Raw genomic sequence first — 20,861 nt, 5'->3', positions numbered from 1 at the left:
GGAAGAAGAGCAGCTGGAGTGGACATCTGAGGCACTTCCCTTCTCGAGGCTTGGTCCTCCACCAATGACAATGAGTTATCCCATGAGTTATTGCTTCCCCCCAAAACTGTCTTCTTCATCAAGCTCCAGAATCCTCTGCCACAGCACAGGAGCAGCTTTAGGCATGGGACGACCTCCTCGTGACAGCAAGGATATGTCCTGGTAGTTTTCCAGTGCTCTGGCATAGCCATCTCACCAGCATCTTGGTGCCTGCAAATGTTCCCTGAGATTGGAGGAGCTCACAACTCCTCTTTCCAGGCTGTGTTCTTGTATCCATCTATACCCTGTCCTCTGCTTGAGGACTCTGCTTTGGCCTAGCTGTGCTGCCCTGGCCACTTTGCTGCTGTGTTTGAAAAAACCAATAAATTGTTGTGGTTTGCAGGGGCTGCCTGGCCCACAAAAGCTCCCATCTTGTCCTCGTTGTTTTGTATGTGAAAGCCTTGACCCCATGAATCTTCATGGAGGAGCTTGGAGTAGGCTTTTCCAGCCCCTGACAGCTCCAAGGAAACACACCTGAGTGCTGCATGCTCCCAGTGCAATGCTTTGGGTGGCTGCTTTCCCTCTTCCCCATCCTATTGGTAACACCATCTCCACTTGCATAGCTGGACCTCTGTGTTGGTCTGTGTCCTCCCCTGTGGGTGTTGGTGCTCATCTCCCATCTTGTGAGGTGCAGCTGGCACTGGGCCTCTTGGGACATCTGTGTCCTGCAGCCTTTGGGATCTGCTGGCTCTTGGCTGCTGCTGCTGTCCCATCCCTCCAACAGCCACTGTCTCCCATCCTGTGGGGTGCCAGTGCCCAGTGCAGCCTGGATCCTGAGATTCCAAAGGCTCTCCTTGGTGAGGGCTGCACTGCTGGCAAATGGGGCAATCAACCTCTCTTTTTTCCAGCTCTGTGTGTTGCCTGTGATGAATCCATCTCCCTCTCCTGCCCTTGGGCACAGGGGCTCTCCTGAGCTCCCTGGACTCAGAGCCTATTGTGTCACAGACATATTTTATGAAAAATCCTTTTGCCAGGATCTTTTCTCCTGAGAAGCTGGGAAGCTTCAGCTTCTCCACATTTTGCTGCTTTGGAATGTAATTTGGAAAATTGTTTACCCAGCATGTGAAATTGTTTTTACTTGATGACCAATGACAGCCACCTGTGTCGAGGCTGTGAGCAGTCACAAGATTTTATTATTCCTTTCTATTCCTTTTCAGCCTTCTGATGGATCCTTTCTCTCTATTTTTAGTATAGTTTTAGTTAGCATTATAATATAATATAATTAATATAATTAATATAATTAATATAATATAATGAATAGAATAGAATAGAATAGAATAGAATAGAATAGAATAGAATAGAATAGAATAGAATAATATATCAGCTTTCTGAAACATGGAGTCAAGATTCTCATCTCTTCTTTTGTCCTGGGACCCTCGAACACAATCACACTATTGCTGGTGCCTATTGTGCTTTTTACAGCCCTGGACACAGAGCTGTCATGGTTTTTTGCTTCAGTGTTGTCTCTCTCCCCTGTCAAACCTGCCAATACCCAGTGCAGCCTGGAGGCTGAGGGGCAGCCTGAAGGCTCTCCTTGTGGAGGAGTACACTGTCAGAACATAGAGCAATTGACCTCTCCCTTCTCCAGCTTCTTTTCAGCCTGGCATGTCTTGCATGTGCTGGTAAAGACATGTTTTGACAGCTCTTCATACAAGCTGTCTGCCCATCAGCTCAGTACCTGCAACTGGCACCTGGGACCAAAATATCTCCTTCTTATGAACTGTTGCTGGTGTGACATGTCTGCCTGATGGAGCACTCCTTGTGGGTATTGGGCAGACAGGAGAAGAGAAATTCAATGCTGTGTGGGTGCTGCTGGTTGAGAAAGGGGAATGAGCAGGCTTGGGATAGCAAAGAAGAGTTGCCACCTCCTTGGCTACCCTGCTTCCCACTCCATCCCCCTGTCCCTAGGCATACCCTGGGCTGTCAGCCTCATGACTCCATCTGCTCTGTCCGGACAGTCAGTAAAGGCTTGTGGTTTGGACAGTGCTACCTGCTGCCCCCAGCTCCTGCCTGGTCACCTCATTGCCCTTGTGAGGTGCTGTTCCCTGAGCTAATTGCACCTTGTTGAGGGGAGCCATGAGCAGGGCACCCTTTACCCTGGGCAGGAGTGTGTCCTGTGCATGTGCCACAAGCAAAGCTGAGGGACAAGTATGGTCTCTGGGCCTCTGCAGCCCCCCATGTCTGATCACCCAGCCTTCTGAAATCCGAGACATCCAAAGTGGATGGGAGGTTCTGGAGGAAGAGAAAAGCGGTGGCTGCTGATGAGCAAGAGGCATGGTTTAGTACTGTGAGTGTTTTCTCAAGCACACAGCTGGCACTGTAGGGCAGCATGTCCTGCACACTTGGGGACAGAGGAGAGTGCTGCCAGGCTGAGAGGGAGCAGGAGGAGGAGGCAGCTGAGGATAGAGAAGCGGGGAAGGATGAGAGAGGGTGTGGGTTGAGTGTTTCTTTCAGAAGGGCCACAGACTGTTTCAGGCACTGAAGTACTCCTTGTAGTTCATGTCCCCATTCCTATCTGTGCTTCTGACCAGTCTTTATGTAGTTTCCCAAAGGTCCTCCATCTCCTGCGATCATTGAGGGGAAGTGACTCATCACCACTCTAAAACCCACACAGTGTCAGGAGGCACTTGGCTATTACCTCAGTAACAGGAGTAACACTCTTGCATGCCCTAATAACTAGGAGGGTTTTGGGAGGAAACTCTGGGATCTGGTGACAAGGTTCCTTCTCTGTTGAGTCCCAGAGCCTTGATGCTCCTGGGGCAAAAAGATATCAAAAGGCAGAAGTGTTGACAGGGATGGGAGGTTCCCTGCCTGAAGAGGAAGCTCCTACATCTCATGAGGAGATGTGTCTGTTTCCTTCCTGTGGTTGCAAGCCCTGCAGTCAGATACGGATGCCTGGGCTCAGAGGCAACGAGTGGGGCTGAGATTTCAGTCCTGCCTGGGGACTTCAGGCTAGGATGGCCCTGCAGTCACTGCCTCTCAGGTTTCTCCTGGCCCTTGCATCTCTACTGTCAGCACATGGCCAGGATGATTTTTTCAGCATCCAGATAGTGCCCCAGGGAACAGGTAAGAAGTGCTTCTTCCTCTTGGAAGCTTCTGCTGCCTCTCCTCCTCTGTGGTGGATATTCATCTTCACTGCCTGCAGCCCTGGGCTGGAACTCAGACAGACCCCTGAGGGCTGTGTCAGCTGAGGCAGCCTTTGTCTGCCCCAGGGACAGGAGCTACAATGCAGTGTGCACTGGGGTTCTGTGGGACAGACAGCACAGGGTTTGATGTGCAGTGATGCTCTCCAGAAAAGCAGTTTGCCAATCATTCCCTGGACAGAGTGGGTATGAATTGGGCATGAGGTCACCCACTGTGAATCAGGGGAAGGGTCTTGAGGGAGGTGTCACTTTCATCCTACCCCCAGGTGTGCCTGAGGAACACTGTGCCTGCTGAGGGCAGTGCAAGAGGGAGATTGCTGCTGCTTTGCCAGACAGATGGATTGGGGCAGGATCAGTGGCTGGGTGCCTGAGTATGGGGTGGGTCATGGCCGTGTCCCACTGGCACCAGACCGGATGAATTATAAGAAGAATGAAGAAGTGATGCTGAGGTGCCCTGAAGGTTTCCAGCCATCCTTCACCCATGTCAAATGTTCGAGCGAAGTCCAGTCCTTCTCTGGTGGGAAACCTGTATACAGAGAGGTCTGGACTGGAAGAAACTCCCACGGTGCCTGGCTCCGCATTCGGTCCAGCGTGGAGTGCAGTGGTAAGGGAGGGATCAGGAGCCCTCTGGGCTGCCTTCCTGAGCAGGGAAAGTAGGGTGTGGGGCACAGGAGGTTTTGGGCTCCGTGCTGCCCAGGGAAATGGCAGGCGTCAAGTCCAGCCTGCAGGTCACCACTGCGGGTGTTGGTGACAAGGGTCTCCCTGAGGCCTTCTGGCAGGAGGATGTGCACAAAGGAAAAAAGCATGGGAGAGGGATTTGTCTTGGAGTTTGTGGCCTGCACATGGCACTACTGTTGGAGCAGGATAAGAGGGCTTTACTGCTGGTGTGGCTGGGAGTACCACAGCTTGTTCCATGTGGGCTGGGCCCCTCCAGGTTCTGCAGCATGGTGGGTGCAGGGTTAGCACTAGCTTCTCACAGCTTAGGGCATTCATGTTCCCTCCAAGGAAGAAAAGAGTTGTTCCTGATGGACTGTAGAGATTCTGGGAAACACAGACATCTCTGTTTGGAATGAATGGGGAAAATTGTTTGAGCAGTAGTAATACAGTCATTTACCCACATTCCTTCATGTTCAACTCCTCCAGCTCCCCTTTCAGAGAGCCACAGTGACCACCTTCAGTCTGACTTTCCCTTCCACCGTGTTGGACTACAGCTTCTCTGTTGGTAAGTGTCTCCTTGCTCCTGCTGCCCAAGCCTCTCCTCTGCATGTTCCCTTCTGCCAGCCTGGCAGCTTCCCTGGAAATGAGCTGGCCCACCACAAGAGCTTCTGCGTCTCATTTGGAACAGAGCAAGATCCCCACACTTTGGGTGATCCTCTTGCCCAGAAGAAACCTCAGCCAGGACAAAGGCGTACACACTTGCACATACCCTTTGCCATTCTTGGGGCCATTGCCAGCAGGAGGCCAGGCTGTGGCACTCACCCCTGCCTCTGTTTGTTGCAGGGCAGACTGTGGGCCAGTGGCATTGGATTGTGATTGGACTGGTTGTGGTGCTGGCAGTCCTTCTTGTGGTTGCAGTCATCCTGTGGCTTGTGCACTCCAGGTGAGTAGAGGGGGGACAGGGTCAGCAGGTACATTCACAATGCCAGCCTCTTACCCAGCACTGCCCTTTGCCTTTCCAGGAAAAGGAAGTACTTGCCCAACAAAACTAAGGAGGATAATTAAAAAGGTAGGAAAATGCAATTCTGCAGACAACCATCACAGAGGGGACTATGGGGCTGTGGGGCAGGTGGGATGAGAGCAGCAATCTCCCAGGAGATCTTGAGTTTCAGGAGAAGCAGCAGTTTGTACACTGCACTGATACATGTCCTGATTTGCCTTGGCTGGGGAAGATCAGGATGGCACTGCCCACCAAGCCCCATGTGGATGCAGAGCCTGGTCCCAGGCAGTGCTCCCTGCCTGGAGCAGGGACAGGGTGAGCTAAGACGAGCATCCCGAAGGCTCAGGTCTTAGAGTGACCCGTGCCTGTGCCATCCCTCCTGGGGATCTGCACGAGGGATCTCAGGAGGGTCAGGCTGAGGGGCTGCTGCTCTCACCTCAGCACTGACAGCACCTCTGGGGCTCTGTGCTTGGGATGGAAGGGTTGGGCTGTGGCAGGCACTGCCGTGTGCTCCAGCCTGTCTCTGGCACTGGCTGCCCCTTTTCTCCACAGGTAAACGTGGCTAGGCTGGAGATCAGGCACTTCAGCCCCAGCCAGGACCATGGAGACATCCAGAGCAGTGAGGACATGGAGAAAATGGGAAGGATAACCCCAGCACAGTTCTGATGGCCGCCATGTCCCCTGGCTCTCCTGTGGCTGTTACCAGCACGGGGCTCCCATGAAACTCACCCAATTCAGCAGGGCAAGAGGAAAACAGAAGGCCCTGGAGGGCTGAGCTTTTTCATTCCTCAGTCCCTTCAGCTCCCAGGGTTTGCTTACTGCTTTTGTAAGGCCTTTGAATCTGGCTTTCTCTAATGCGTTTTTTTTTCCAGGCTTTGCTTTCGTTTTTTGCTTTCCTGGAGGCAGGACTTGTATGCCAGATTTCCCAGTCCCAGACTCACACAGGCTCAGGTTGATGGCATTCTCCTGCTGTCCTCTGGGTTCCCAACCCCTCTGTTGATATTCAGCCAAACCCAGGGCTTGGCTTGGCCTGGCTGGACAGCTTTGTGACTCTGCCTGTTCTGTCTGGACAACAAATAAAGGCTTATGGATTGGAGGGGCTGCCTGTCCCACACAGCTTCTGCCTGCTCCCCTCATTGCCCCTGGGGGTGATATTCCCCTGCAGGGAGTGACTGTGCCTTGTTGAGGGGAGCCACGGGCAGGGCTGCTGTGATCCTGTTTTCCCCTGCTGGTGCCTGACAGCTTTTCTGACCTGCTGAGCTGAGCTGGACAGCTCTAATGTGAGTTTGGAGCAGATGTGTAGTGGGAATCCTTCAAGGGTGATGGGGTGATGGCCCTCCACAGACATTTTGGCCAAGGGTGTATTCTGTGCCCATGCTGTGGGATCTCTGGGCTTTCAGCTCCCTTGTTGCCCTGGGCCAGGTCAAACCTGGAAGAGAATTGAAGATCAGGGGTCACCACCACCATGGCCTTTATTGGTGAGACACAGGACAGACAGCAGTGGGGTCACTCCTGGCTCTGAAGTCTCCTGCCTTTGTGCAGCAAAGACAGAAGCTGTTTCTGTGGTGCTGCTTGGACCACATCCAGGATATTCATGTTGAGGCACCGTAACCTGGGATTGCCATGGTGCAGCCACAAGCTGATGAGAGAGCCTCTATGGAGCTGGAAGGGCAATGGCACTTGGAGCAGCACCAGGAAGATGCAGCCTCAGGAAGAGATTGTGTGGCGTTTGAAGGACCAGTTTAGCCCTCCAGGATCATGGGTTGTCCCACTTGTGGCTCTTGTTGACTTTGGGCTTCGTGCTTCTCCCAAAGTAGGACAAATATCCTGTGCTCCTGAGCACCATGGATCTTACAGCACTTTGAGACTTCTCTGAGCAAACACAATGTGGGTTTTGGTGCTACCCCACTTTCCTTGGGGTACTTGAGGGGACAAGGGAACCTGGATGGGACAGCTGTGCTCTTCATCCTTGGCAAGGAAGGATGGGTGAAGTCCTGGTGCATCTGCTCTGGCCTGCATACTCAGGCTGTAATTCCAGATAAGTTCCTGCACAAATGCTGGGCAGAGGTTCCCATTTCAAGACCTGGCCAAAATTTGGAGACAGTCTAGCCTGTGTTCTCCAGCCATGGAGGACCCTTGGGGTGGTTTTTCAGGGGAGTGAAGCAACTTGGGGCCATGCACATCCCTTTTTTTTCCCACTTGCTTCCACTGCTACTGATGAAGGGCTGTCCAGGGAGTCAACATCCCATCCAGAGACAGGCTGTGGTCATGCCCCTACTTGAAATTCCCATAGGTTTCAAATGAATTCAAATAACTGAGGGCTAGTTCATAGCAGAGCCCATACTGTTCCTGTGAATAAAAGGATGCACATGAGACTCTGGTGGACCAACAGCTGCAGTGGCATGTCAGCACTGGTCTCCAAGAGCTTCCTGACACACAGCATGCCCGACACAGGTACAGTCCACCCTCCTCCTCCCAGCTGGAGTCCACCTTCCCCTGCTGAGGAATCCAGGCATGCGCTCCAGGAGCTGGAAGGATGGGCTACACCAGCACTGGAGCCAGCTGGCTTTGGCTGGCAGGAGAGCCAACATCCAGGACACAACGTGTTAATCAGGCAGGTGGACCAGAAAGGGGCCACTCATCATGCAGCATGCTTTGGTGCCCCTTCAGTTCTGCAGAACCTGCCACTGAGGGAGTGGGTATGTCCCAGCAGCAGAAAATGGGGCTTTCAAAGATCTCATCAGCACCTGGCCTCAGGGTGATCTGAGCACAGAGGGGCTAGGGCAGCGACTGGGCAATGCCAGATATGGCTCTTGTTTTGGTGTTGCCATCCCAGCGGGGTGTGAAGTCAGTACCTACCACATTTTTAATGAACTGTCTCCGCCTCCTCTTCAGCATCCTCACAGCCTGGGACACATCCACCATGCCCTCACTTTGGATCTGCTCACACAGGAAACTAGCAGCACAGAAGATCCCACTGCGGCTGGCTCCATCCCTGTGGAAGAGGGCAAGGGGAATTTCATTTGCTCTGGGATGGCAGGTGGCAGGGCGGAGCCTCAGAGGTGTTCCTGTACATCCCCACACTCTCAGGATGACCTTGGCCACAGATCCCGCACCCAACCAGCCTCTACAGGGAAGCCCACCTCCCTCAGCATAGCTGAATTCATATCCACACATCCCTCCGAGATGGAACTGTCACCAATGTCACTGACACAGCCTGAGCTGTGTCCTGCTCTGTGCCATGGCTGCTCCTCCAGGAGACCTCACTCACCAGCAGGTGACAAGGATGTGTCCATCCTGGCTCTGCCGATGGTGTGTCTCCACCTTCCCTAGCAGGCTGATGATGGTGTCAGGGTGTGGGGGAAGGTGCTGCTGCATGGGCCAGTCTGTCAGTTGATGTAACCGGATTTCTACTGCAGACTTCTTGGGCTAGTGGGGAAGAAATACAGTGGGCTGGGCTGAGCAGAGACCTATTGGCTTCATGCAGAGAAGGATAGGGACAGCGCATGCCAGTCCTGGCTCAGCCATGCACACTGGGTCAAGGGAGCAGCTCCACAGTGGGACATGCCACTCCAGACTTTGCTCTTCTCCAACAAGTTGCTCTGAGGCCAACAGACAGAGCATAAGAGAAGAGCTGAGCACCAGCTGCAGCTCAGACTGATTCCAGTCTGTGTCCAGCTGCCTGCAGTGGTTCACCTTTCATGAACCACTGAGATGCACAAACTCCATCCAGAGCTGCTGTCCTCCAATTGGAAAGGCACACAAAAACCACTCAGAGAACCTCTGAGTTCCACCTCGGCCTGCAGCCTCACTTTCTTGGCATTAACCTCTCTGCCAAGGCAAAAGACTCTGCTCTGACCACTGCCCTGCCAGAACCCCACCAGATCCCTCTGCCATCTCCAGCTGTGACTTTGACCCCAAATTAAAGCCTCTTGACAGCTGCTCCTCCCAGCTCTTGCAAAGATCCTTCTCAAAGGAGTTTGCCAGCTCTGAGCAAAGGGCCCACCTGCTGCCTGTTGCTGAGGACGAGTGTCCAGGTTGTGAAGCCAGCCCCAGGCTCCTCTGAGATCAGCTGGACATGGAAGCGGCCATAGTCACCTTCGCCCTGGGTGGGCCAGAACTGCACGTATGTCTGGGGGAGGGCGAGAGGTGCATGCTCACACATGGCCCCCGCCTGCACGCAGGGCAGAGCTCAGCCCCTCACATGGGTGGGCTCACACCAGCCCCTCGCCCATAAGCCACACGCACGTGGCTCTGCCAGGCACTGCTGGGCATCAACCCAGTGCTGCAGCCAGAGAATAACATGAGCTGGGCTCATTTGCAGTGAGACCGAGGACAGCCCCCAGCTGTGGAGCTGTGGTGCTGGGCCTGTCCTCAGGGCTCTCCCAGGTGGAGCCCCACAAGCTTGCAGTAGGTCCTGGTGCAAGCAGGGCTCTCGTGGTAGGATCAGTGCAGGGCCAAAGGCAGCAATCACACTGCTCGGCTCCACAGGGAACCAGGAGAGGGGAGAGCTGCCAGAGCTTGGGCTGCTGACCTTGTCCAGCTCCTGGAGTTGATTCAGCACAACTACCGATGTGCAAGTGTAATCCCAGACCAGAGCCCAGAAATCCACCAGCGTGGTGGGGAAAGGCAGCTGCGTGATGATGATTCTCTCCTCCTCGGTGTACGTCTGCAAAAGACACCACGATGTGCGGGTGGGGGGAAGAGTCCCACAATCCCCGGGAGCCCTTCCCACAGCGGGAACGGCTCCCTGCCGTCCTGCTGAGATGGAGCAGACCCAGTCCAACCCAGCCCTGCTCAGAGCAGCTCCTGTTTCCCTCCCCCTGCCCTCTCAGCTCATCGCACCGGGGCTCGGCTCCCGGCAGGCTGTGGCTGGCACACGCTGCTGCGCTGCCTGCGCAGCCAGGGCTCCGCCGATCGCGATCGCGGGGGCCATCTCCTGGCAGCAGGGCCAGCAGGCACCGTGCAGGAGCCCGAGGGCTGGGACACCTCCCCCGGGCGGGCTGCTCTGCCCTGGCCTGGAGCTGGGCTGCGCAGGAGGCTCCCGGCTGCCCCGAGCAGCTCCCGCTCCCGCGGCGGCCGGAGCCTTACGCTGGCAAACACGGCGTTGATGTAAGCTGGCGAGCCGTCTGCGTTCACCGAGGACATCAGGATGGGCCGGCAGGAATCCGCTGCGGAGGCAAGGAGCAGAGAGGGGGAAATGATGGGTCGTCCTCTCCCTACAGAGAGGCGGGGGGCTTTCCCTGCAACAGGTACAGTCAGCACAGCTCCCTGCAGCATGGCTTGGAGAGGATTGAACGGACAGGAACCACCACACCCATGGCTGTGACAGCTCAGGGCACCCTGATGAGGGTTGCCCAAAACCCTGTGGTTGGGGGCACAGCAGATGCACCCTCCTCCATGCTCCCTGATGTGCTTCATCTGAGCTTCTCCACTGGAAAGCTTTAGACCAGGGACATGCTTATCCCAGGTGTACTTCATGTACCTCCAACAGGCTCAGAAGGAATCAGCCTAATCTGTATTTATTATGTAGTAACCATAAAACAACGCCTGGACCCTGAGCCCAACCTGCCAGTGTCAGGTGCCAGGGAGGGAAGCAGCAGGAAAGCATCATTCCCCCCATGCTGCCAGCAGGCTCTGGGTTTAGAGCAAGAGGCTGCCCAGCCCTGCCAGTGTTACCTGGCAAGATCCCTGGCTTGCGGTTCTTGGGTTGGTTTCTGGGTTTCTCTGCTTCTCTGCATGGCAGGAGCTGGAACAACTCTGAAAATCTCTGCAGGGCCTGTAGAGAGGATTCACCCAAGTCGGTCCAGCCTGTCAGCAGCTCACCCTCTGGGGCCACTGCAGAGAATGATCCCCCATCTCCATTCCACTGCTGGGGAGGGGAGCAGGGACGGGGCTGGCATCACAGATGAGCCCTCACAGCACGAGTGCACCGTCTCCTGGTGGTACCTTGAACTCCTTCTCTAGGACACTGTTGTGGCCTGAGGCCTCATCTTCTCGAAGGGAGCGGAGCAGGCTGGCCATGCTCTCCACGGGGACCCCGGTGCTGCCGCAGAGCAAGCCTTCGAGAAGCGCCTCGTACAGGAAGCTGTACTGCTCCTGTGGGAGGACACGGGTCAGCTGCACAGTCTGGAGCCAGTCCAGGAGCAACCCTGCAGCTCCAGATCACCAGCTGTCCTCAAACTGTGCCAGAAGTGAGCCAGGTTCATCCTTCACCTTCCTGCTGCGGATCCCTGAGGCCAGACACTTCTCATTGCAGGCAGCCCTGCTTTGGGACACAGCCAGCAACTCCAGCAACCCAGACAAGATCATCTTCCTGAGGTTTAGTGCTGCCTCTCAGACCGGAGCCCTGCTCTGGGAAGGCAGCCTGGAAAACCTGTGCACTAATGAGACCTGGTACAAGAGGCTGGTAGGTCCAGCCCAACCTGCGTTTCTCTGAAGGAGCCCAGCAGTAAGCAGATCATAGGGACACAGTCCCTAGGCCAGGACACTGCTGCCCAGGAGCTGCCAGGAGGGCAGACGTCCTGAAAGCCGGAGGGACAGGTGGACTCTCGTTCATTATCCTGGCCTACAAGACAGCCCTTCTGTGTCAGGGTGACCAATACATGCAAATGCTGCTGATATACCTCAGAGAGTCTCAGGAAAATGCAGATTCCGGCTAGGTTTGGACACAGCATTGAAAAAAGATCCTTGCGTTTCCATCACCTGGTAGCCCTAGTCCCTGTGGCTAGATCAGGAACAGCATGGCTAGTGTGGCTTTGCAAACCACATCCCTGGGAAGGGTGGTGTTGACAGCAACAGGTTAAAAGCAGAAGAATGGCTTTTCATTCAGAAGGAGTATGGTGGATTGTCTCAAGTGACCTTACAGCTGGGAATGCCAAGGTCTAGAAAATGACAGTGGGAGAAATCCTATCTATTGTGTATAAACAGCCTACTGCTGTTTATCCTCTGGCTGCCTTGGGGAGCAGAATCCGTGTAGAGGGAATGTTGGTGTTCACAGAGACCTGGAGGCCACTGTCATGAACATGGCTGAGCTCCCTGTTTTAGGAGGGATCAAAGACCGGAGATCACAAAGACACAGAGGAGATCACAGCCCAGCTGGTAAACTACACATGTACAGGCCTTTGTTAAATGGGTGAAACGAGCAGCTCCTCTGCTCCGCAGGACAGACTGATCCTGATGGTGCTGGTGTTCCCACTTATGTGTTACCTCCTGGCATCCTCCAGCTAGCGAGGTAATGAAAAGAATTTACTCTTGGCATTTCAGCCAGGGTTTTGTGGTCGTTCTGGCCACCTGCCTGTGTCGACGCCCACAGGTGGGCATTGGATCTGCAGCCCAGAGGTGTGGAGAGAGCAAATTCCTCACCTTGGTCTGCACCATGCTGACCCGCTGCTCCCGCAGCTGCTGCACGCAGTGAAACACATCCACCTTGCCCTCAGCCTTCCCCATCTTCAGGAGGAAGTCCAGGGCGATGAAGGTACCCGTGCGCCCGATGCCTGCGCTGAGGACACAGCAATCCGCGGGTCAGGGCTGCCGCTGCAGGCTGTGCCCCAGCAGCCGAACGCCCCCAGCGCGGTACCTGCAGTGCACCACCACGGGTCCAGCAGGTGCTTCCAGCACCCTCTTGTTCACCACCTCCACCAAGCACAGCAGCTGCGACGGGTTTCTGGGCACCCCGTGGTCCGGCCACAGCAGGTAGTGAAACTGCTCCACTGCTCTTGGGAGAGCGCACCCCGCCTGCAAAAAGGGAGACATGGCTGGCAACGGGGAGCTGGGAGCCACCAGGAAACTTGTGGGAAGAGATTGCATGGCAGCAAGGAGGCAGCAGTGGAGAAAACCGCTTGAGAGGGGCACCAGCACAGAGTGCTGCCTCCAGCACCACACCATAAGGACTGCTCCACTATAGCTCCACAGACAGTAAAGGGCAGATTCACCCATCACACAGCCACACAGATTCATTTTGTTCTCTGCTTCACTGTGAGCAGTGAATGAAAAACAGGAAAAGCAGCTTCTGCCCCAGAGGGAAATGATACAAATCAGAGCTTCCATCACACAGCCACACAGATTCATTTTCTGCTTCATCAATTCATCTCTGAAACTTCACAATTCTTCTCTGCTTCACTGTGAGCAGTGAATGTGAAGCAGGAAAAGCAGCTTCTGCCCAGAGGGAAATGATACAAATCACAGCCTAGGGTATTGCCACAGTCATCAAAAAAGCCCTGGCTTGCCCAGAAAAGATATACCCTAAGGCTGTTACTACACTGATGTGAATGTAGGCACTTGTTACCAGCCCACTGTGCTTTTCCCTAAACATCACATTCACTTGGCATGAACTAATGCTACATCTTACCATCAGGTGCTCTTGGAGCTTTATGTTTCAGCTACATGTTGCTCTGGGCAAGACAAGAAAGCACAGGAATATGCATCACTGCAATTTCTTTCTATTGTACCTGTTTTCCCTCCTTGCAACTCCTTCAGTTTCTGCCCTTTATCTGAGGTGTAACTTCAGCAGAAGCATACTTCTTGGGAAATCACCTTATGTAGGTTCTCTCAAACCATAAACTACATGCCCAGGTTTAGGGCTGTAAGTGACCAAGGAGCTTCAGTCTGGATTTCTGCAGATTGATTCAGGGGACAGGCAGGCACCTGTCCCATCATCCTGGATGGGCAGAGATTCCATTCTATACCCTTGATCTGCTTTTATACCCTTTGTACTCACCTCACCCAAGCCCTCAAGAATCTACAATATTCCCATGTGCAACGTCAGTCCAGACTCCTCTGGGGTGACCACTGGACTGACTGACTGCCTTTGCCTGGCACAGAAACCTGGGACTGATGGCCTGGCATGGATTCCATTTATAGCAACCTACTAACATTGCTCCTTTTTGTGCTGGTGGCCGGGCTCTCCACAGCGTCCATGTCTGACAGCTCCCACCAGCTGCTGGAACCCAAACATATCCTGCATTTCTACCTCAGCCCCATGCCAGGCTTACCTTCTGCAGGCAGAAGATGCGTTTGACAAGGCCTGTGGTGGTCCAGGTGTTGTCGAGCGTCACGGTGAAGTCACCGTAGACCTGCTCCTGCTCTGGCCAATACTGCTCACACTTGATCTGTCAACAGCAGTGAGATCTCTGGACACAGGAAAACTCACAAGGAGAGCATTGCAGGGGTGCAGCGCTGCTCCCTGCCCCCACGGACAGCTGCACTGGGAGTACAGCAGGTGTGGAAACCTGGGCTCTGGCAATGCCCAAGCTGAGAATGGGCTGAGGAGTTTTCTCTACCTTGTTCTGCTCCACTAAGCCCGTCAGCATCACAATGACTGAGGTCTTCTCCTGCCAGACCATGTGCCAGAAATCCACCACTGTCCCAGCCAAGGGGCCTTAGGAAGGAAGAGGAGACCCCTATGCAAGTGTCGAAGCCATGGGCATATTTTTGGACATTCCCGGGCTTTCCTCTGCCTAGACACAGAGGCACAGCCAGGGGACATCAGCACCTGAAGGGGGTGCTGGCCACATCAGCTTCGTTACCATGTTAGAAATTAGGACAAGGAGAAGGGAGGGAAGATGAGCCCATGTCAGGGATTCACTGCTGCTTTAGGGACTCCAGCATGCAGACCCTTGAGATGACTGTCAGTTCCCACATTTGGGGCCCTATTTTCCAAAGAGCATTTCTGCAGCTCTGCAGGAAGCCAAGACCTCCTCGCTGCATGCTGCACAGAGCAGACAAACCCATCCAGGCTTTGCACTACTGGGGGAAGACTGTATCTGAGTGCACTGGGTGCAGACGTGCCAGGCATTTGCTGGATTGTCCCTGTCATACCAGCTGCCAAAGGGAACAAACTAGGCTTGTGAGTGGAAGGACTGTGTCCTCATACTGTGCAGACACCAGTTCCAGCTGCAGCCAAGCTACCACCGAGACCTTCCATGCCCTGTAGCATCTGTAACTGTTCAGAAAGAACTGAACAACGCCAGAGATCCTGGAGATACAGGGACTTGGAGTGAGCCATTCACAGCTTTCTGGCTGCTATCCCAGTTCCCCATTTCCCAGATTGCTCAGGGTAGTGAATAGCATCTCCTGAGGAGGAAGTTTGGGAGCACGTACCTTGAGCTGCAATGAAGAAGCGTGGACTTCTGTAGGTCTGCAGGGGAGAGATTCAAACAGGTCTGATCAGATGAGTTAAATGTTCAACAGGGAATGTAATAAAGGATCCAAAGCCCAGAACTCTCAGCACAGTGTGTCCCACAGAACCTCTCCTGGCCAGCACAGACAGTGGGTACCCAGGGGCTGCATCTCAGTTCCTGTCCCTTCAAATGGGTCCCTTTTTTGTTAGAAGTGAGAAGTGCACACAAACCCAGAGTACTCCAGGCAGCTCAGAGAGGATTCAGAGGAAGCAACATCCCAAAACCTGCCAGCTTAAGGGCAAAAAGTGCCAGACCTCAGGGTCCCCCGTGTGAGCAGGACTGTCCTCCTGCCAGGCACCTTTCCTACCCTTCCCAGGGTTACAATTCCTCACTACCTACATCCACATAGCTGGCATTGATGTAGCCATTCCCGGTGTCAGAGTGCTGCAGCACCACACGGCAGTGATCATCTGAAAGACAAGGGACGTGGGCTGATGCTTTAGGGCAGCAACAAAGAGACTGATTAAGGGGGAAGGCGTAATTTATTAAAGTCTATGACTGTCTGTTGCCTCCCCAGCAGCACCTGAGGCCTCAGGACATGTTCAGGGTAAAAGAACAGCTGATGAGACAAAGGGTGACATGGCACAGCAGGAAATGCAATGGAGTTTTAAGGAAGATTATGAAATGGCCAAATGTACACACCATGTGAGGCCCAGAGGAGCTTTAAAGTTTGGAAGAAATTGGGTCACTCCTTCCACTTTCCTACAAATACCTGCCTCTGGATGGGAAATGGTAGTGTTCAGCAATGACTAGCATCAAGAACAGGAATATGATGTTTGATTAAGTTTGCAGGAAGATTTGAAGAGCAGAACAAGGATGCTCCAACAGGATATAAAAGAGTGAAGCCAGAAATTTCTCTGGGTTTCAGTGGCCATGGAGGATGAGATGAGTAACTCAGTATTTCTGAAGTGCTGGAGGGGCACCTACACCAGCCCAGCATCCTGTGCTACCCCAGCTAGCTCCAAGAGCCTGAGCCAGTCCCTGGAGAGCTCTGCTTACATGGGATGATGCTCTTGTAGCGGTTCTTGTTTTGATTACAGAGCTCCTTGCCAGCATTGCAGGGGTGCAACAAAGTGGAGGACAATTGCTGCAGAGGAAGAAAACAAGTATTATCCCACTCAGCATTGGGATATACTCTGGGGCTGGCCAAGGCCAAGTGCATCACATATCCAGGGAAGGGCTGAGGAGTGGGCTGTGCAGTCAGGTGGAAAAGCAAAGCTAAACCAGACCTGGTATTCTCCAAGAAGCCCAGCACCATGCCTGTTGACTGATTCATCATCTGTCTGTTCTGCCTCTATTTCTTCCCTCTTAAACATCTTCAGAGCCTCCAGCAATTCCTCCACCAGGATCTGTGTGTTTGGCTTGCCTACATCTGCAGAGACCACAAGGACAGGACTTCAGCATCCAACTGGTGCTAAACTGGCCAGTCCTGGAACTCTGCAGCTGGGACTGAGATGGCATTGCAGTGCCCAGAACTTCTCCAAACCTTAGACTGTCCCTCCCCACACAGGTCCCTTCTCCTGGGAGGAGTCCCTTGCCCTGTGCCAGCCAGCTTTGATCACCCTTGTTCCTGCAAGCAACTTGTGGAACCTGCAATCATCCTGCCTGTGCTTTTAACAGACAGTCAGTCCACACAAGGCACAAGGCTCATACTTCACCTTTTTGACATCCTCTCAGGGGTATAGTGCTGCTGTTCTCCGAGCCTTTGGAACTGTTGCGCTTTAGCCTGCAAAACAGCAAGTCAAGTGCACAGGCCAGCAGAAGAGAGAGATAGCGGAGAAGCTGTTGCCCATCTAACCACCCTACCTCATCTCAGGCTCCACTTGGACACTCCCTGCCACTGCAAGCTGATGAATGCCTCACAGAGGGCAGGAGAGGTGAGGCACATACTGACCTGAAGACCACAAAAAGCAGCAAAATCCCCAGTGCCAGGAATGCAACAGTCAGTGCTACTGCCATAACCACCGGCTTGCTGTCCAGCAGAGATGATGGCTCTTGCCCTGCAAGCAGCACAGCCCAGGCTCAGGCTCCTGCACAGCCTGAATCAAGCATCGGGACATCCCACAGGCACATGGAGAGAAAAGCAAGTTCCCTTGTCTTCCACCCCTGGCTTTGCATTAGAGAAAAGCTGAGCTGGGGCATAAGAAGCAGGTGCTAGTTTGGTGTGATACCCTCCATTGTGGAGCATGTGTTCCTGAAGGCCCCAGACACTGCCAAGTGAGGTACCTGCATTGAAGGGTTGCAAATACACCAGGGGATTACTGGACTAGGGACTAGGACTAAATATGTAGTGATGGCAGGGATGATGTGCAATCTCCAGTGGCCACTGGGCCCCAACCTACCCAAGAGTCCTGAAACTGTCCAAAGCCCATCTACCATAGATAGTCTCAAAATATAGAGAACTTTTATGAAGAACAAAATATGGCAATGCGCCACTAGATCTGCCCTGGGCCAGCTCATTTCCAGGGAAGCTGCCAGGCTGGCAGAAGGGAACATGCAGAGGAGAGGCTTGGGCAGCAGGAGCAAGGAGACACTTACCAACAGAGAAGCTGTAGCAGACACAGGTGAACTTCTCTGCCTGTTGGAGGAGACAGGAGGGAGAGCTCAGCCCACTCCTGCAGCACCAGCCTAGCTGGAGGCAAAGGTGCCCAGCAGGGCCACCGAGCGAGCCGGCTGTGGCCCGGGACCCCAGGGACACCATGGTGCCAAGGCACGGGACAGGAGCGAGGCCTCGCAGCCAGCGCAGAGGCAGCGAGGGCCCGGCCCCGGCGGGCAGCACCCGCAGCGAGCAGCAGCCCCCGATGGGTACCTGCGGCCCGAGGCGGACGAGGCGCAGCAGGGCCGTGTAGGCCCGGCCCGGGCGGAGGGCAGCGTTGTGCTGGCCCGGCCCGCGGCTCCCGTCGCCCAGCACGAAGTCCGTGGGGGCGGTGAGGTTGAGAAGGGCGGCCAGGTAGACGCTGGCATTGGAGAGCCGCGGCTGGCCCGAGCAGATGCTCTCGATCAGCGAGGCGTTGTGCGTCGCGGCCACGATCAGCTGGTGCTCCCTGCGGGGCCCAAAGGCGCTGGGACAGGGCACGGGGCCCAGGGGAAGGGAGGCGTCTGCAGGCCAGCGCTGGCCCGGGGAGAGCCGCGGCGGGGCTGCCGAGCCGCGGGGCTGCGCTCACCTGGCGGCCTCAGAGGCACGGGCGATGGGGCGCAGGGGAAGCACGGCCGTCCCTTGCGATGGGGCGATGTCGCGGACGCCGCGGCAGCTGATGGCCGAGGAGCGCGGGGTGTCTGCAGGGGAACGGCCGGGGAATGAGCACGGCAGGGCCGGGCGAGCAGCAGGGCCGGCCTCGGGCAGCGCAGGCTGCCGAGCACGGCTCGGCTGTGCCCGGGCTCGTGGCCCGGCCCCGCAGCAAAGCTCACCGGAGCTGCTGTTGGTGTGAAACTCCCTCGTGAGCGCAGCCCCGGCTCCAGCAGCCGTCAGTCCCTGGATCGTCACGGCGTAGCTGCTGCCGGGGCTGTGCTCCGGCAGCCGGTGCTCAGTGACGGAGCCATTGAGCCGCAGCCGCTCGGTCTCCAGCACGCTGCTGTCCCCTGCGTTCCTGGCCGTGATGCTCAGCTGCGGACAGGAACGCAGCAGCTGGAACGCAGCAGCTCCCGGCTGCCCGCTGGGAAGGTGCCCGCAGCAGGCAACGTCCCTGCCAGCCTGCCCTTCCCTGTGCCTGCCCCTGTGCCTGGGCAAGGCTGCGGAGAGCAACGGGCAGGAGCCTCAGCCCCATGCGGGGAGCTCAAAACGGAGGAGAGGAGAGGAGGAATTTGGAGCCAACGCTGAGGATGTGTGAGCAGCAACCTCTGAGCAAAGGCCTGAGCCTCTGAGAAGGGAAGAGGGAGGCTGCTCTTTTGAGGGGCTGTAGATATCTGTACTGAGCCTGAGGACAGGTCACCCCAGGTTTTGCAACCCCAGAGGCACTGTGACGACATCCTCCACCACAGTAATCTAAACTTCTCTTTTCTCTTGTGTAAAGCTGGACTCTGAAGGCTTTCTCTAAGAGAAAAGGAGAACAACTAAAGTTTCTATGAGTAATAGAGTTGAAGGGTCCCCATTTGCCCATGCATCATCTGAATTTGTCATGAGATCCCTGTCCATTCTCACTTGCTGTCTTTACAGAAGTATATTCTGGGCTTATGCAGAAGTGTAGGCAACGGTTCTACTGAAGTGGACCAAAAGGATTCTTTTCACAAATACTGGTCTCTTGGAGCAGGAAACCAGCTGAACAGACTCACAGGTTGTCAAGAGTTTGTCTTGACAGTTTTCTCCAGGACAGAGCTAAGAAGCAGCTTGCAAGGTCCCTGTCACACCATGGAGACCTCTGTCCTCAGAGAGGACCTAGAGCATTCTGAGAACAATGTCACCATCACACACACCCACACCCACTGCTGGAGAGTAGTGTTTTGCTGCGGAATGTCTCCCAAATTCACAGACAGAGGAGATGCTTCTAGCCATGCTAGGAGAACTCAACAGAATGGTGTGGCTCTCTGCAAAAGGGGCTTTTAGGAGGGAATTTCAGAGGATTACTCAAACCACAAGTTTTTCTGTGTCAGGAACCAGAGACAAGTACACAAGAGGCACAGGAAACCCAGGGACGACACCCCAGAATATGCGTCACCATGTGTTGCACACCACCCTCCAAAAGCCTGCCAAACCCAGAGCAGAGCAGACCCAGGAAGTAAGCCCAGAGGACATGGAGCACTCACACTGCTCTTGGCACTGCACAGCATGAAGAATGTTGAGAATGACACAGAGAATGCTTGTGCACATCAAAGCCAGATATTTACTGGCTGGGAACTGCGGCTCATCCCAGCTATCCCATGCCCACACTTCCCAATGTGCCTGCACAGAGCTCCAGGTCGGCAGGTGAGGGTCTGCCCTGGTCCCTTGGTACCTGGTATCCGATGATCTCCCCATTGCAGGAGGGCAGCGAGCTCCACCTGAGAGAGCCCGTGTCGGGATCCAGCCACAGCTGCTCCGGTTTGTCCGGCGCTGCAAGCGCAGACAAGGGGGTCACACACAGGGCCATGAGCAGCGGCTGAGGCCAGAGCAGGCTGCAGCAGCTCCTGGCCAAGGGTCAGGCTGCAAAGGGACTCCCTACAAAGGGTTTGTCCTCTGCAAAGGCTGCAGCAGTGGGAAGCACAACAGTGTGGTGTGGAGTGGGACAATGAGAATGAGCTGTGCCCTGCTCAGGGCTCTCCCAGCCCCTTCCCCAGAGCTGCACAGGACCCAAGCAGCTCTGATCCCTGGGACACCCCTGCACGGAGCAAATGATCAGGCTGAGCTGAGAGGTGAGGGGAGCATCTATCCAGCCTGTGACACAGCTCTGGACTGCTCCTTGTCTCTGATATTTCTGTGCACGTACCTGTTTCCTGTGTCGTGAACAACCATGAGAACAGGGTTGTGTTGGGGGGCAAGTCGATGGTGACACTGTACTCAGTGAAGGGCTGCAAAGGGGAGCAGGTGAATGTTCCCTCCTGGCCATGTAACATCTGCTCTCCATTCACCTCCTCAGCCTCACAGGGAGGGGAGGAAGGCATTGCCAGCCGGCACATGGCCCTCATGCCCTGGCAGGCATCAGGGAACCTGCAGGTCCATTTCAGTTGGATGCTGGTGCTGGAAATCTCAAAGGTGTCAGGGTCCACCTGGAGCACTTCTGTGAAGGAGAGATTGCCAGAAGGTCACTTTATTCCCTTCCCACCCGAGCCATGCAAGGATGCTGCAGTCAGACAACCTTGCTCATCACCCAGCGCAATGGGATAGAAAAG

At 54.9% G+C, this 20,861-nt stretch overlaps 1 protein-coding gene and 1 long non-coding RNA gene across 2 annotated transcripts in view; one reads left to right on the top strand and one right to left on the bottom strand.

Annotated features, from left to right (window-relative positions):
* The first annotated feature begins 4,720 nt into the window (after window positions 1–4,720).
* On the top strand, window positions 4,721–5,994 carry LOC121337366. Its single transcript, XR_005952889.1, has 3 exons — window positions 4,721–4,821; window positions 4,901–4,947; window positions 5,431–5,994. It is a non-coding gene; the product is annotated as an uncharacterized LOC121337366 (long non-coding RNA).
* A 338-nt stretch (window positions 5,995–6,332) lies between these two features.
* Window positions 6,333–20,861, bottom strand: part of LOC121337355 (receptor-type tyrosine-protein phosphatase kappa-like) — a gene marked incomplete at its 5' end in the record, with an annotated part of 16,406 nt that continues 1,877 nt past the window's right edge. Inside the window, 24 exons of the mRNA XM_041407420.1 lie at window positions 6,333–7,227; window positions 7,738–7,873; window positions 8,150–8,307; window positions 8,885–9,010; window positions 9,413–9,547; window positions 9,970–10,049; window positions 10,558–10,657; window positions 10,828–10,977; window positions 12,244–12,379; window positions 12,458–12,615; window positions 13,872–13,988; window positions 14,160–14,257; window positions 14,980–15,016; window positions 15,399–15,469; window positions 16,059–16,146; window positions 16,289–16,431; window positions 16,718–16,785; window positions 16,954–17,059; window positions 17,598–17,637; window positions 17,869–18,103; window positions 18,224–18,335; window positions 18,468–18,663; window positions 19,988–20,085; window positions 20,459–20,749. Coding sequence (XP_041263354.1) covers window positions 7,153–7,227; window positions 7,738–7,873; window positions 8,150–8,307; window positions 8,885–9,010; window positions 9,413–9,547; window positions 9,970–10,049; window positions 10,558–10,657; window positions 10,828–10,977; window positions 12,244–12,379; window positions 12,458–12,615; window positions 13,872–13,988; window positions 14,160–14,257; window positions 14,980–15,016; window positions 15,399–15,469; window positions 16,059–16,146; window positions 16,289–16,431; window positions 16,718–16,785; window positions 16,954–17,059; window positions 17,598–17,637; window positions 17,869–18,103; window positions 18,224–18,335; window positions 18,468–18,663; window positions 19,988–20,085; window positions 20,459–20,749 — 2,954 coding nt within the window. The remainder of the gene's footprint in view (window positions 7,228–7,737; window positions 7,874–8,149; window positions 8,308–8,884; window positions 9,011–9,412; window positions 9,548–9,969; window positions 10,050–10,557; window positions 10,658–10,827; window positions 10,978–12,243; window positions 12,380–12,457; window positions 12,616–13,871; window positions 13,989–14,159; window positions 14,258–14,979; window positions 15,017–15,398; window positions 15,470–16,058; window positions 16,147–16,288; window positions 16,432–16,717; window positions 16,786–16,953; window positions 17,060–17,597; window positions 17,638–17,868; window positions 18,104–18,223; window positions 18,336–18,467; window positions 18,664–19,987; window positions 20,086–20,458; window positions 20,750–20,861) is intronic.

This window comes from Onychostruthus taczanowskii, unplaced genomic scaffold (genome assembly GCF_017590055.1).
Source record: "Onychostruthus taczanowskii isolate IOZ18803 unplaced genomic scaffold, ASM1759005v1 scaffold261, whole genome shotgun sequence".
Taxonomy (NCBI): Eukaryota; Metazoa; Chordata; class Aves; order Passeriformes; family Passeridae; genus Onychostruthus; species Onychostruthus taczanowskii.
Note: the sequence above shows the minus strand (reverse complement) of the source record. Positions and strands in the feature narration are given on the sequence as shown.